Source organism: Lampris incognitus, chromosome 1 (genome assembly GCF_029633865.1).
Source record: "Lampris incognitus isolate fLamInc1 chromosome 1, fLamInc1.hap2, whole genome shotgun sequence".
NCBI lineage: Eukaryota > Metazoa > Chordata > Actinopteri > Lampriformes > Lampridae > Lampris > Lampris incognitus.
In genome coordinates this window covers 7,819,846-7,834,145 of record NC_079211.1, presented here as the reverse complement: position 1 = coordinate 7,834,145, position 14,300 = coordinate 7,819,846, and the positions used below count along the sequence as shown (strand labels likewise).

The following is a 14,300-nucleotide window of genomic DNA, read 5'->3' as shown; positions in this document are numbered from 1 at the left end:
AAATGCAGTTTCTACTGTTTCTATCAAATTGCAACCCCCCTCCCCCAAGATCAGGTGGAGGGGTCCTCAGGGTAGATCAAAAATACGCAGGGGGTCCAGGACCCCAAAAAGGTGGAGAACCACTGCATTATCCAACCCGCTTATCCTGCTGTCAGGGTGGCGGGGATGCTGGAGCCCATCCCAGCTGTCCAACGCCTGTAACTACTGCACCGCCCCGGTGGGAGTCACGGTGCGTCTGTACCGGCGTCTGTACCCGGCCATGTAAATAATCAGAAATCGAGTTTAGACCATTTCTCTGCACTGGAGGACGCTAGCGTGTTTCTAGGACAGAGCGACGAACCTCACGAAGGAAATGACGCGCCCAACACACGTGACGTAGTGACGCGACGCGCAAATGACGAGCCGTCTTTTTGACCGCTCTCGGTCGTTTCAGGTAACTAAACTTTTTTTTGGTGCAACCGATCTAAAACTCATTTTCATTCAAATATATGAAATTTTTAGGCGCGTTCAGGGAGCGGCAGGTCTGTAGCCCCCTCCCCCCCCCACACACACACACACGCACAAAGTTATTGAACTTTGAAAATCCAAAACCGTCAAAACGGCGGCTTTGGTCGTCGTTCCAGTAGACCGACCAAGGCGGACATTTTGACGAAGCGCTTTCATATTTTGTTTCTACTCCGGTCCTCTTTTTAAAACACGACTTACCAGTAATTACCACCAACATTCCAACCCCCTTTGTTCGTTTTGGTTTTTGGTGAGGCAGTTAGAGAGACACCTACCGTGAGAGGCTTCCCCCTCCCCACCGTTAGAATAGTTTTTCAACGCACACGATTGGTCCGAGGGTGATGACGTCACAGCAGGCGACAGCGTTTGGCCCGAGGAGCCGTTACGGTCGACTTTGAAAAGACGTAGCTCACGTGCCGGTGGCGAAAGTGGACAAAGTTCAAAGCTAACAAGTTTCAACATTAGCGTTCCTTTACAAATAAATTAGACGAATTTTGGTCAACAACGGACTTTTTATACAATTAGAAAGTCGAGTTGTGGTTATTGTCCGTGTAAACTACTAATAAGACACGTTAGCCCCCTAGCTAACGGGTCTGACCCTTTAGCCAAGCGGTTAGCGATGCCGCCTTGTGGTGCAGTACACCCCGTATCGAATCCCGCACCGGGCAAGAAAATAATCGGTTACATTACTGGCAGCGGCGGAATCCGGAAGTGCGCAGATCCTCAGAAGTCTCTTCGGAGCGTTTTAGTCGAGCGGTTAGAGATACGGGTTCGCGTCCCGGCTGCGGAGGTTCCTGTGGTTGCCCCCCGAATTCACTACAGTATTGTGAGACTAATGTATTTGAGAGCCTACTGTATTTATGTGATTATTGTGATTTTAATAATAACTATATTGTCGTTCTTTTTTGTATGGTCATTTGTTTTGATTTGTCGAGTCTGGTGTAGAGGCTTTGTATTCTGTGCCGGAAAATTTCTCATTAAATGTCATTAAATTTAGTGTGAACGTCACACCCTATTTTAATGCATACATGATGCCACGGGAACCTTACATTAAGACTTGATGTGTTGTCAATAAGATAAGTTCGCCACACCTGATTTGTTCTTTCAAATAAATCTCTTGTCTATTGTGGGAAATTGAGGTTTACAAGTTGCCATTTCCGAGGTTTACACAGGAACAGCACTTTATAACAGGGACAGACTGGGACAAAAAAAATGGCCCTGGACTTTTTTTTACCCAGGCCAGCCTGCGGATACTCCACCACCCCTGCCCCATCGATGCACATACAAACACATCAGCCCTTAATACCACCACTTATAAATACCACCACTTATAAAGCATAATGAATGAATACTATAGGCTACTGTAACACTAATAAAGAGCTATTTTAAGAGCAAGTGAAAGGTTTGTCACCAGCAGGCCACACACACACACACACACACACACACACACACACACACACACACACACACACACACACACACACACACACACACACACACAAAAGTTTGAGCAGCAATCAGCTATCCTAATTAGGACATTGCACTGACCATTCCATTCATTATGGACAGCATAACCTTAACAATAACCAATTCATGCCTAACCATAACCTTAACTGGGACGTCAGAAAGTATGTTTTGCCTCACTAGGACCAGGCTTTGGTCCCCATGAGGACTACTGATCCCAACAAGGTTAGAGTTTATACCGGAAAAGGTATAAAAAATATTGGCCAGCACGTTGGTCCAGTGGTTAGCAATGTCACCTCACAGCAAGAAGGCCCTGGGTTTGAACCCCGGGGTTTCCAACCTTGGGGGGGGGGGGTCATCCCAGGTTGTCCTCTGTGTGGAGTTTGCATGTTCTCCCTGTGTCTGCTGTGAGTTTTCTCCGGGTGCTCCGGTTTCCTCTCATCATCAAAAAGACATACATGCTAGGGTTATACTCCTGTCTGTGCCCCTGACCGAGGCAATGGAAAGAAGAAATGGAGTTGGTCCCTGGGTGCTGCACAGGGAGTGCCCACTACTCCTAGCTACACAACTAGGATGGGTTAAATGCATAGAAGAATTTCCCCATGGTGATTAATAAAGTATATAAAAAATTTAAAAAAGGTGTTCAAAAGGTAACAAAAACGCCCACACACCTGTACCGTAGACAGAAATCACAGTGTGGGTGGGTGTAGAGAAAGTCTGGTGCCCATCCAAGACCAGGTTCCAAAACACATATGTTGACCAAAATAGGCCATTACCACTATACTTGCCTGAATGCACCACAGTTTAATCATACAAGCCTTATACATCATCAGAGATAATGTTACAGGCACCAAGACGAACATTAACAGCGCCACATAGCCTGGCACGGCGGCCACATATGCACACACACACACACACACACACACACACAGCAGGTGCATCAACACAGCGTAAAATCCAATTGTACACCCAACAAAAACTATATATATTGAAATAGGCAATAGACTACTACTACTTTCAGCTGCTCCCGTTAGGGGTCGCCACAACTGATCATCCATTTCCATCTCTTCCTGTCCTCTGCATCTTCCTCTGTCACACCAGCCACCTGCATGTCCTCTCTCACCACATCCATAAACCTCCTCTTTGCCCTTCCTCTTTTCCTCTTCCCTGGCAGCTCCATATTCAGCATCCCTCTCCCAATATACCCAGCATCTCTCCTCCACACATGTCCAAACCATCTCAATCTTGCATATGAAATTGTAACTTAGCTTACTTTTGATGATTACAGCAGGTGACGACGGGGCTTGGCGTTGAACACTGAAATTATTTCATTATAGCCCAACAATTCAGTTAGCTCTTTTTCAAAGGAGAGCAGGCACAAAGAGTTCAGTCAGTTTTTATCTAACTGAAAGTTGAAAAGAGTCTTTCAGCAGTCCAGCTACTGACGGGTAAAGGGCTGAATTAGCAGCCACGTATGTGTTGAAGAGAAATGCAAATAAATTAAAGAGCGAGCAGGAATCCTGAGGAGCAGTAAGTCCCTCACCACATTCCATATCAGCTGCCGACCTCGGACATTACTTTAGTAATGGTGGAATTTGAAGAAGGAAGACTGTTGTGTGGAGTTTCGGGAGGAGTTAAGACAGGCACTGGGTAGGATTTAAGAGTTGCTGTATGGCTGGGCAAGTACTACAGATAGTGAGGGAGACAGCTAGGAAGGTACTTGGTGTGTCATCTGGACAGAGGAAGGAAGACAAGGAGGCTTGGTGGTGGAATGAGGAAGTACAGGAAAGTATACGGAGGAAGAGGCTGGTGAAGAAGAAGTAGGATAGCCAGAGAGGTGAAGAAGAATGTAAACAGGAGTACAAGGAGATGCGGCATAAGGCATAAGGCAAAGAGAGAAGTGGCGAAGGCAAAAGAAAAGGCGTATGGTGAGTTGTATGTGAAGTTGGACACTAAGAAAGGAAAAAAGGACTTATACCGATTGGCTTGACAGAGGGACTGAGCTGCGAAGGACGTGCAGCAGGTTAGGTGATGAGCGATAGAGATGGAAATGTGCTGACAAGCAAGGACAAACCCTTGAGAAGGTGGAAGGAGTACTTTGAGGAACTGATGAATGACGAAAATGAGAGAGCGAGAAGGTTGGATGATACAGGAAGTGCAGTGGATCAGGAAGTGCAGTGGATTAGCAAGGAGGAAGTGGGGGCAACTATGAAGAGGATGGAGAGTACAAAGTCAGTTGGTCCTGATGACGTACCTGTGGAGGCATGGAGATGTTTAGGAGAGATGGCAGTGGTGTTTTTAACTAGATTGTTTAACACAATCCTGGAAAGTGAAAGGATGCCTGAGGAGTGGAGAAGAAGCATACTGGTACCAAGTTTCAAGAACAAGGGTGATGTGCAGAACTGCAGCAACTACAGAGGTATAAAGTTGGTCAGCCACAGCATGAAGATTTGGGAAAGAGTAATAGAAGCTAGGTTAAGAGGAGAGGTGATAATCAGCGAGCAGCAGTATTGTTTCATGCCAGGAAAGAGCACCACAGATGTGATGTTTGCTTTGAGAATGTTGATGGAGAAGTATAGAGAAGGCCAGAAGGAGTTACATTGTGTCTTTGTGGATTTAGAGAAAGCATATGGCAGGGTGCCGAGAGAGGAGGTGTGGTATTGTATGAGGAAGTCGGGAGTGGCAGAGAAGTATGTAGGAGTGGTGCAGGGCATGTATGAGGGCAGTGTGGCAGTGGTGAGGTGTGCGGTAGGAATGACAGATGGGTTCAAGGTGGAGGTGGGATTACATCAAGCATCGGCTCTGAGCCCTTTCTTGTTTGCAATGGTGATGGACAGGCTAACGGACAAGATCAGACTGGAGTCTCCGTGGACTCCGATGTTCGCGGATGACATTGAGATCTGTAGCGAGTGTGGGATGCTAGCTTGAGGAGAGCCTGGAGAGGTGGAGGTATGCACTGGAGAGAAGAGGAATGAAAGTCAGTAGGAGCAAGACAGAATACCTATGTGTGAAGGAGAGACAGAACAGCTGAACGGTGAGGATGCAAGGAGTAGAGGTGACAAAGGTGGATGAATTGATATACTTCGGGTCAACTGTCCAAAGTAACGGGGAGTGCAGAAGAGAGGTGAAGAAGAGAGTACAGGCAGGGTGGAGTGGGTGGAGAAGAGTGTCAGGAGTGATTTGCGACAGAAGGGTACCAGCAAGAGTTAAAGGGAAGGTTTACAAGATGGTTGTGAGACCAGCTATGTTGTATGGTTTGGAGACAGTGGCACTGATAAAAAGACAGGAAGCGGAGTTGGAGGTGGCAGACTTGAAGATGCTAAGATTTCCACTGGGAGTGACGAAAATGGAAAAGACTAGGAACAAGAGGGACAGCTCACGTTGGGCGGTTTAGAGACAAAGCACCAGAGGCGAGCTTGAGATGGTTTGGACATGTGTGGAGGAGAGACGCTGGGTATATTGGGAGAAGGATGCTAAATATGGAGCTGCCAGGGGAGAGGAAAAGAGAAAGGCCAAACAGGAGGTTTATGGATGTGGTGAGAGAGGACATGCATTTGGTTGGTGTAACACCGGAAGATGCAGAAGACAGGAAGAGATGGAAATGGATGATCTGCTGTGGTGACCCCTAACGGGAGCAGCTGAAAGAGGAAGAAGAATCAATAGGCGAACACAAATGCGTTTTTGTGTTTCAGTCATGTTGCTATTTACATTATTTCTAAAGTGGGTAACTCTCACTAATGGGACGAAGAAACACCCCAGCTGAGTTGCCAGAAGACTCGTTCTCATGGTCAATTCAAGGTCATATGACCGCCCCTGCTCACCTTCGCTCTCAGTAAGCCTCTTTTAGCATCTCCTTGGGGTAGATTACATTCCTGTCCTAATGGCATTTTATTTGAGTAAATGCAATATGTCACTATCAACCAGAGGCAGTTCTTTTCCTCTCGGGTCTGACTTTCCTATGAAGGAAGGCCATACTTCAATCAAGTATCACGACAGAGAGACTGGCTGGTACAGTAATAAATAGGAAGTACTTCAGTATAGGCAGAGGCTCAGAGGAGAACATACAGTCAGCTTTGAGAATCTTTTATCACCCACATCCTCTAGAGTAGAATCTGTAATTACATTTATGTTACATGTAACATTTAGGACATTTAGCTGATGCTCCTATCCAGAATATCTAAGAAAGGGAGCAACAGCAGAATAAACTTTAATTCATAAACTGAAATTATAATTAATCAAAAAAGGAGGATCGTAACGGTGATGGTGTTAGTGCTGTTACTATATTCCTTTAATGATACAATTGAATAGGAGTTTTTTTTCCCCTGTAAGGTAAACCTCTGGAATAACAATCCTCACAATACGTCAGTGACAAAGTCTGGTTGACATACTTGTTGCCGTCCTGTGGTGCTCGTCAAGAGGACCGGCCGCCCTATGCACAAGTTGGCTGCCTTCATCGACTTGAGGCTCATCTGGGCGAGAGACGATCTGCTTCTCCAGGGCGTTCTGTCGTCAGCTGTAAAACAAAACGCACCAAATGACTGCAAAAATTATGGATGCAAATATTCTTATCATTTGTTCCCTGAGCTGGAAACAAACTGGGGCCCCCCAACATTCTCCAGCAAGTTTTGAATCCTGCTTAAAAGACCGTCTGTATTTCTTTGCATGATCCGAGTTGCTCTTTGTCATTTGTAGTATTGTGCTTATTACAGCACATCGTTACGTTCATTGGCTCTTATTGTTGTCTCGTGTTGTGTCCACTTTTTTAATGGTATGTTGTACAGCACTTTTGTCAACATTAGCTATGTTCTCTAAATGTTCTCTATAAATAAACTTGTCTTGAGTTTTCGCTATTTCGCCATTGAACCAGAACAACCAGGCCTACAACTTTTTAGAATAAAACAACCAAAGTGCGATATAATGGGGCCAAGTTGGTGTGTGTACAGGTTCATATGCTGGGCACCACATCTGTATTCTCCTTCATCCCTCTGTACTGCAAAGCCTATCACACCATCATCAATGACATTAGTAATATGTGCCAACGTTCCCCTTTGAAATAAGAGAACTACAACCAACTACTACTACTTTCGGCTGCTTCCGTTAGGGGTCGCCACAGCGGCTCATCCGTTTCCATCTCTTCCTGTCCTCTGCATCTTCCTCTGTCACACCAGCCACCTGCTTGTCTTCCCTCACCACATCCATAAACCTCCTCTTTGGCCTTCCTCTTCTCCTCTTCCCTGGCAGCTCCATATTCAGCATCCTTCTCCCAATATACCCAGCATCTCTCCTCCACACATGTCCAAACCGTCTCAATCTTGTCTCTCCTGCTTTGTCTCCAAACCGTCCAACCTGAGCTGTCCCTCTAATATACTCATTCCTAATCCTGTCCTTCTTCGTCACTCCCAGTGGAAATCTTAGCATCTTCACCTCTGCCACCTCCAGCTCCACCTCCTGTCTTTTCATCAGTGCCACTGTCTCCAAACCATACAACATAGCTGGTCTCACAACCATCTTGTAAACCTTCCCTTTAACTCTTGCTGGTACCCTTCTGTCACAATCACTCCTGACACTCTTCTCCACCCACTCCACCCTGCCTGCACCCTCTTCTTCACCTCTCTCCCGCACCCCCCGTTACTTTGGACAGTTGACCCCAAGTATTTATACTCAGACGCCTTCGTCACATCTGCTTGCATCCTCATCGTTCCACTGTCCTCCCTCTCATTCACGCACATGTATTCCGTCTTGCTCCTACTGGCTTTCATACCTCCACCTCTCCAGCGCATACCTCCACCTCTGCAGCGCATACCTCCACCTCTCCAGCGCATACCTCCACCTCTGCAACGCATACCTCCACCTCTCCAGCGCATACCTCCACCTCTCCAGCGCATACCTCCACCTCTGCAGCGCATACCTCCACCTCTCCAGCGCATACCTCCACCTCTCCAGGCTCTCCTCCACCTGCACCCTACTCTCGCTGCAGGTCACAACGACAACAAGCTGATGATGGAAGTCGGCTCTAAAGTCGGCGTGTCTGCATGAAGACTTACCTTTCTCAATGAAATCGATGACAGAGAACGAGTTGGGACTCTTCGGGTTTCCTCCGTCGGTGGCGGAACCGCTCCACCCGTCGTCTAACCCGCTTGGAGCGCCCCCCTCGTCCGCTCTTTTCGATCTGCTTTTATTTTTCTTCGACGACATGTTGAACACGAACAGCCTTTCGCACGTGAACGTCTCCAACGCTGTAAACATGCGCCGCAGCCGCGGCCAATTTCCGTATCGGCGTTTAGCTCCGCCCCCAATACCGTAATTGACCGCGTTTATGCGCCTCGTCGAAAACTGTCGCGCGCGCGCGCGCGCGCGTGTGACGCCCGAGCCGAAGACAATCGACGGGCTTTCCTATTTTTGATATCAGTGACGTATAGTCAGCGAAGCTCGCGGGCTGTCTCGCATACGAAGCGCAGCCCGCGGAGGCACGAAAGCTGTCGAGCCGCAAGCAGAATATTACGGTATTTGTGCGACTTTGGAAGAGGGGACTTTGACGTAGCCCGGCCATTCTGTGCATGTGAGCCGGCCTTGAGACGCGGAGCATGGTCGCTTCCGGTTTAAAACGGCTACCTGCGATGTGCGGCAGACTTTGCGGCGGCGCCCGTCGCCTCGCACGCGCTGCGCCGCCGGCGCGCGACAACGCACGGAGCGCCGGCGGCGGGCGTCGCGCGCCGGGGGAACTGTCTCTGCCCGGTAAAGTGGACAAGTTCGGCGGAGTGACGGTGAACCTCGCGGACGTCGGTTTACCGTCGGACATCAGCGAGAGCGTGTTCGGCGATTTGCTGCAAGGTTTGCGCACACGGAACACATGCACGGAGTTTGGGTTCCCGGCCAGAACTCGCCAGAATCTGTACCGGCACTGCTGCGGGCCGAATTCGTTTTCACTCACGCGGCAGTCTCTCTTATCTGGGCGATACATAGTAACAATGTTATATGTGAAAGCATGGTGGTACATTTGCTACATGATATCACATCATCGTATAGTTTATTTTCTCCATGATGGTCATATTACAGCAGTGCACGTATTCTATGACAATGGTTCTCAACCTTTTTGGGGTCCTGGACCCCCTGCGTATTTTTGATCTACCCTGAGGACCCCTCCACCTGATCTTGGGGGAGGGGGGTTGCAATTTGTAGAAACAGTAGAAACTGCATTTTAAATTGCATTATAGCATTTATTCACTCTTTGGGGCAAAAATAAGAGCTTTCAGTTGTAACTTAGATATAGTTAACAAAACAGAATTCTTATGCAGTAACTTTCAGATATAGTTAACAAAACAGAATATGTATTCAGTAACTTTCAGATATATGTAACGAAACAGAATATGTATTCAGTAACTTTCAGATATATGTAACAAAACAGACTATGTATTCAGTAACTTTCAGATATATGTAACAAAACAGAATATGTATTCAGTAACTTTCAGATATATGTAACAAAACAGAATATGTATTCAGTAACTTTCAGATATATGTAACAAAACAGAATATGTATTCAGTAACTTTCAGATATATGTAACTAAACAGAATATGTATTCAGTAACTTTCAGATATATGTAAAAACAGAATATGTATTCAGTAACTTTCAGATATATGTAACTAAACAGAATATGTATTCAGTAACTTTCAGATATATGTAACAAAACAGAATATGTATTCAGTAACTTTCAGATATATGTAACGAAACAGAATATGTATTCAGTAACTTTCAGATATATGTAACAAAACAGAATATGTATTCAGTAACTCAGATATATGTAACAAAACAGAATATGTATTCAGTAACTTTCAGATATATGTAACTAAACAGAATATGTATTCAGTAACTTTCAGATATATGTAACTAAACAGAATATTTATTCAGTAACTTTCAGATATATGTAACAACACAGAATATGTATTCAGTAACTTTCGGATATATGTAACAACAGAATGTTTATGCAGTAACTTTTAACAGTGCAAACGGGAGCGAGATCTCTTATTAAAATACAATAAATGACACTTATGAAACAGATGTGATTAGATAAAAAAGTCATGTTACCCTTTATAGTTTAGGTAGATAAAGGTCTCAGTCACATTTGAGTAAAACAATCCTATTTCTATAAATGTCATAGGATCTTTTTTTTAAAGATTTTTTTTTCACGGACCCCTTGCAATTACACCACGGACCACTAGGGGTCCGCGGACCCCCGGTTGAGAAACACTGCTCTATGAAGTAGTAGCAGCGCAGTTTCTTTCTTTTTGTCTTCTCCCCAATTGTATCCGGCCAATTACCCCACTCTTCCGCTGTCCAGGTCGCTGCTCCACCCCCTCTGCCGGTCCGGGGAGGGCTGCAGACCACCACATGCCTCCTCCGGTACATGTGGAGTCGCCAGCCGCTTCTTTTCACCTGACAGTGAGGAGTTTCACCAGGGTGATGTAGCGCTAGGAGGAGCACGCTACTCCTCCCAGTCCCCCCCCCCCGAACAGGCGCCCCGACCGACCAGAGGAGGCGCTAGTGCAGCGACCAGGACACATACCCGCATCCGGCTTCCCACCCGCAGCCAACTGTATCTGTGGGGACGCCCGACCAAGCCGGAGGCCGCTACGCTACCCGGACGCCCCATAGCAGTACATTTTCTACACAGGAATCACATTATAGTAGTACTGTATGAAGTAGTAGATTTGCGACATAGTCTACCAGTTGTAACGCCACGGCCAGATCGCAAATTAATATGCACTGCAGGTTTAGGGTTGGGGTCCATATTTGGCCACCTGGTGTGAACAATAAAGGCTTTAGAATAAAAGCCTACAATATTCTCTAATATTCAAACCAGGAGTCTTTGTTCATCGTTTTCATAACAACTTATTTGTTGCAGACCTGCTCACAAGAGCGGATTTAAAGTATGCATAGCTGGGCTCTGTAGGTGTCACATGTTAGAAGTAAAGGAGGTTAAGGGGGCGTCCGGGTGGCGTGGCGGTCTATTCCGTTGCCTACCAACACGGGGATCGCTGGTTTGAATCCCCGTGTTGCCTCCGGCTTGGTCGGGCGTCCCTACAGACACAATTGGCCGTGTCTGTGGGTGGGAAGCTGGATGTGGGTATGTGTCCTGGTCATTGTACTAGCACCTCCTGTGGTCAGTCAGGACGCCTGTTCAGGGGGGAGGGGAGGGGGAACTGGGGGGAATAGCGGGATCTTCCCACGCGCTACGTCCCCCTGGTGAAACTCCTCACTGTCAGGTGAAAAGAAGCGGCTGGCAACTCCACATGTATGGGAGGAGGCATGTGGTAGTCTGCAGCCCTCCCCGGATCAGCAGAGGGGGTGGAGCAGAGACCAGGACGGCTCGGAGGAGTGGGGTAATTGGCCAAGAACAATTGTGGAGCAAAAGGGGGAAAGATCCAAAAAGGTTACATGCTCAAAAATGGTCGGCGTGCCCTCAGCCGTTTCTTACTCAATCAAGCCTCACCTACTGTGAAGGTTTTCAAGCGATTACTGGTCCAGTTGAGGATGAATTGTGAGTTTTTTGCAGTCATTTTCAGTCTTAGCATACATGTGGTCCAGATTTATACTCGTGAAGGGCCATGAGTGTCTTAACCGTCTCAAAAAAAGATTAAATTAGTAAAGGTAAGAGCAAATGACCTACCCTCCTTTTTGGTGGATAGACAAAAACAGATCCTTGTGTTTTTTTAGACTTCCTCCGTGCATTCCCTTCTCCACAGAGTCGTTGTCCCAGTGGAAAGTGGAGGGGAAAATGGCCGTGTGGCTCCACGTGCCCATCTCTCTGAGTCGATGTGCTGCTGCCGCCTCTGCCCATGGATTCTCCTTCCACCACGCCAAGCCGAACCAGGCCGTGCTGGCCCTCTGGCTAGGTCAAGGACAGAGCAGGCTACCGGGATTTGCAACTCATCAGATCGGCGTGGCAGGTACAGGGTCACGATGACACTTTATTTGACGGGGTGGCTTTTATTAACGTTTTTGCTGGCGTTTCAAAAAGGAAGTATAGATGACGGTGTGTTTGTTTTCATCCCCACCAGGCAATAGCCAGGAGGGGATTATGTGTTTGGTTGTGGGTGTGGGTGTGGGTGTGGGTGTGGGGGGGGGGGTATCTGTCCACAGCTAATCTCGCAGACCAATCAGCCCAAGATTATTTTTTTTTGTGCACACTTCCGAGTGTATGATGAAGAACTTCTCGTGGTTGCGGTGATTCAAAACCTTCGACAAACGTTTGTTCTCACTGTTGCCGTTCCCTCTCTTCGTTCATTCTCTAGCTCGCTCGAGCAACGCTGCTCTCCGGTTGAGTCAGATCGGGCAGCGAGTGTCAAAACCAAAACCTGATGTATTCGGTTATGAGTGTTGAGAAGTGGACCGTATTTCGCAAGCCAGCAAATCAGTCACCGCTGATCGCAGGGCGGGAGAACTGGAGGAACGCTGGATGAACCAGAAATAATCCGCCTTACTCACCTCACCGCATCGTGGAAGTGCCATAGTCTCCAATGTTAAAACTGTGCTATAAAAATACGATGTCAAGAGTAGGGTTAATCACAGTCACAGCTGGAAATCATCTCAGTAGCGAACGTAAAACATCTCCCATGGCTGAGCTATGTTTTCTTACCGCGTTATATGAATTAAAGTCAATCAGCAGAGCAGCCATTCACCTTGATTCAATTTATGTCCTGAAAACCACAACGGTTACACGCATATGAAGTCTTTTAATAAGGGCTTTGAAGTTATAATCATCTGATCTCTGTTTTTCACGTCAGACTTGGTCACATTCATAAGAGGGGCCGTCTAGGAGGCTGCATATCCACAGCCGAACAGGCAAAACGTTTTAGGTAGATGTTTTTAGCTTGAGCGCTGCATAGTAGAAGCTTTTTTTTTCCCCCGTCACAGAAAGTTGAATCGGTTCATCTGGACACGATGTTTACCGAGAGAAACGTTACATCACTCACCTGCCGATATCCCCACCCTTATAAACAATACAGTGGCGTAATGACCGAAAACATCAGTTTCATATGCAAATTGCCGTGACAGTTAACTAGAGTTTCAATGGCCATGTGTACTGTTCACAGAGGATTTAGGAATGGTTGCAATCGCAGCATTGTAAGACGGTGACAGATGTACTCCTAGCCCCACCCCCCGGCTCAGGGATGGTCGTTCCCTCTTAACATAGATGGCCTCTTTGACTCCCTGTTCAAACCAGCGTTCCTCCCAATCAAGGATGTGCACATCCTCATCCTTGAAAGAGTGGCCACTTGCCTGTAGATGGATGTAGACTGCGGAGTCCTGGCCTTATGCATTAGCTCTCCTGTTTTGTGCCATCCTCCTGGACAGCATCTGCTTGGTTCCCCCAATGTACAAGTCACAGCAGTCCTCCCTCCGGTATTTAATAGTGTACACTATATTGCTTGGTTTGTGCCGTGGGACCCTCGGCTGCAAACCGCCCCTGTGCGCGCTGGAGGTCACATTCTGGTGAAGCGAACAAAATCACATCATCTGCAAAGAGCAGAGATGCAATTCTGAGGTTCCCAAAATGGAAACACTCCTCACCTTGGCTGCACCTTGAGATCCTGTCCATTGTCCATGAATATCACAAACAGTATCGGAGACAAGGGACAACCTTGGCGGAATCCAACACCCACCGAAAACATGTTTGACTTTGTGCTGAGAATATGGACACAGGTTATACAAGGACCGGGTGGCTTGTAGCTACTGCCCCGGTACCCCATACTCCCGCAGTAGCCCCAACAGAATACCCCAGGGTACACGGTTGTAAGCCTTCTCCAAGTCCACAAAACACATGTAGACTGGCTGGTCAAACTCCCATGTATCCCTCAGCACTTCCACAAGGGTGAGGGGTTGAACCATTGTTCCACGGCCAGGACAGAATCTGCATTGTTCCTCCTGGATCCAAGGTTCGACAATCAACCGGAGCCTCCTTTCCAACGCCCTAGAGTAGACTTTCCCAGGGAGGCTGAGCAGTGTGATGCCCCGATAATTGGAGCACACCCGCCAGTCACCTCCAAGTCTCCTCCAAGACCTCCAAGCCTGAGGCCATGGTTCTCTACCGGAAAATGGTGGATTGCGCCCTCTGCGTTGGGGATGAGTTGTTGCCTCAAGTGAAGGAGTTCAAGTATCTCGGGGTCTTGTTCACAAGTGAGGGTAGGAGGGAGTGAGTGATTGACAGGTGGATTGGTGCAGCATCAGCAGTAATGCGGACGTTGTACCGAACCATTGTGGTGAAGAGGGAGCTGAGCCGGAAGGCAAAGCTCTCAATTTACCAGTCAATCTTTGCTCCAACCCTCAGCTATGG

The 14,300-nt window shown here is 47.2% G+C and overlaps 2 protein-coding genes across 2 annotated transcripts in view; one reads left to right on the top strand and one right to left on the bottom strand.

The window, feature by feature from the left end:
• afg2a (AFG2 AAA ATPase homolog A) overlaps nt 1–8,174 on the bottom strand; it is a 230,219-nt gene extending 222,045 nt beyond the window's left edge. The window contains exons 1-2 of the mRNA XM_056286923.1: nt 8,013–8,174; nt 6,357–6,481 (exon numbers count right to left, since the gene is read on the bottom strand). Of these exons, the coding sequence (XP_056142898.1) occupies nt 6,357–6,481; nt 8,013–8,163 (276 nt within the window). The 5' untranslated portion in view covers nt 8,164–8,174. The remainder of the gene's footprint in view (nt 1–6,356; nt 6,482–8,012) is intronic.
• A 357-nt stretch (nt 8,175–8,531) lies between these two features.
• nudt6 (nudix (nucleoside diphosphate linked moiety X)-type motif 6) overlaps nt 8,532–14,300 on the top strand; it is a 30,309-nt gene continuing 24,540 nt past the window's right edge. Inside the window, exons 1-2 of the mRNA XM_056278153.1 lie at nt 8,532–8,799; nt 11,710–11,913. Coding sequence (XP_056134128.1) covers nt 8,553–8,799; nt 11,710–11,913 — 451 coding nt within the window. The 5' untranslated portion in view covers nt 8,532–8,552. The remainder of the gene's footprint in view (nt 8,800–11,709; nt 11,914–14,300) is intronic.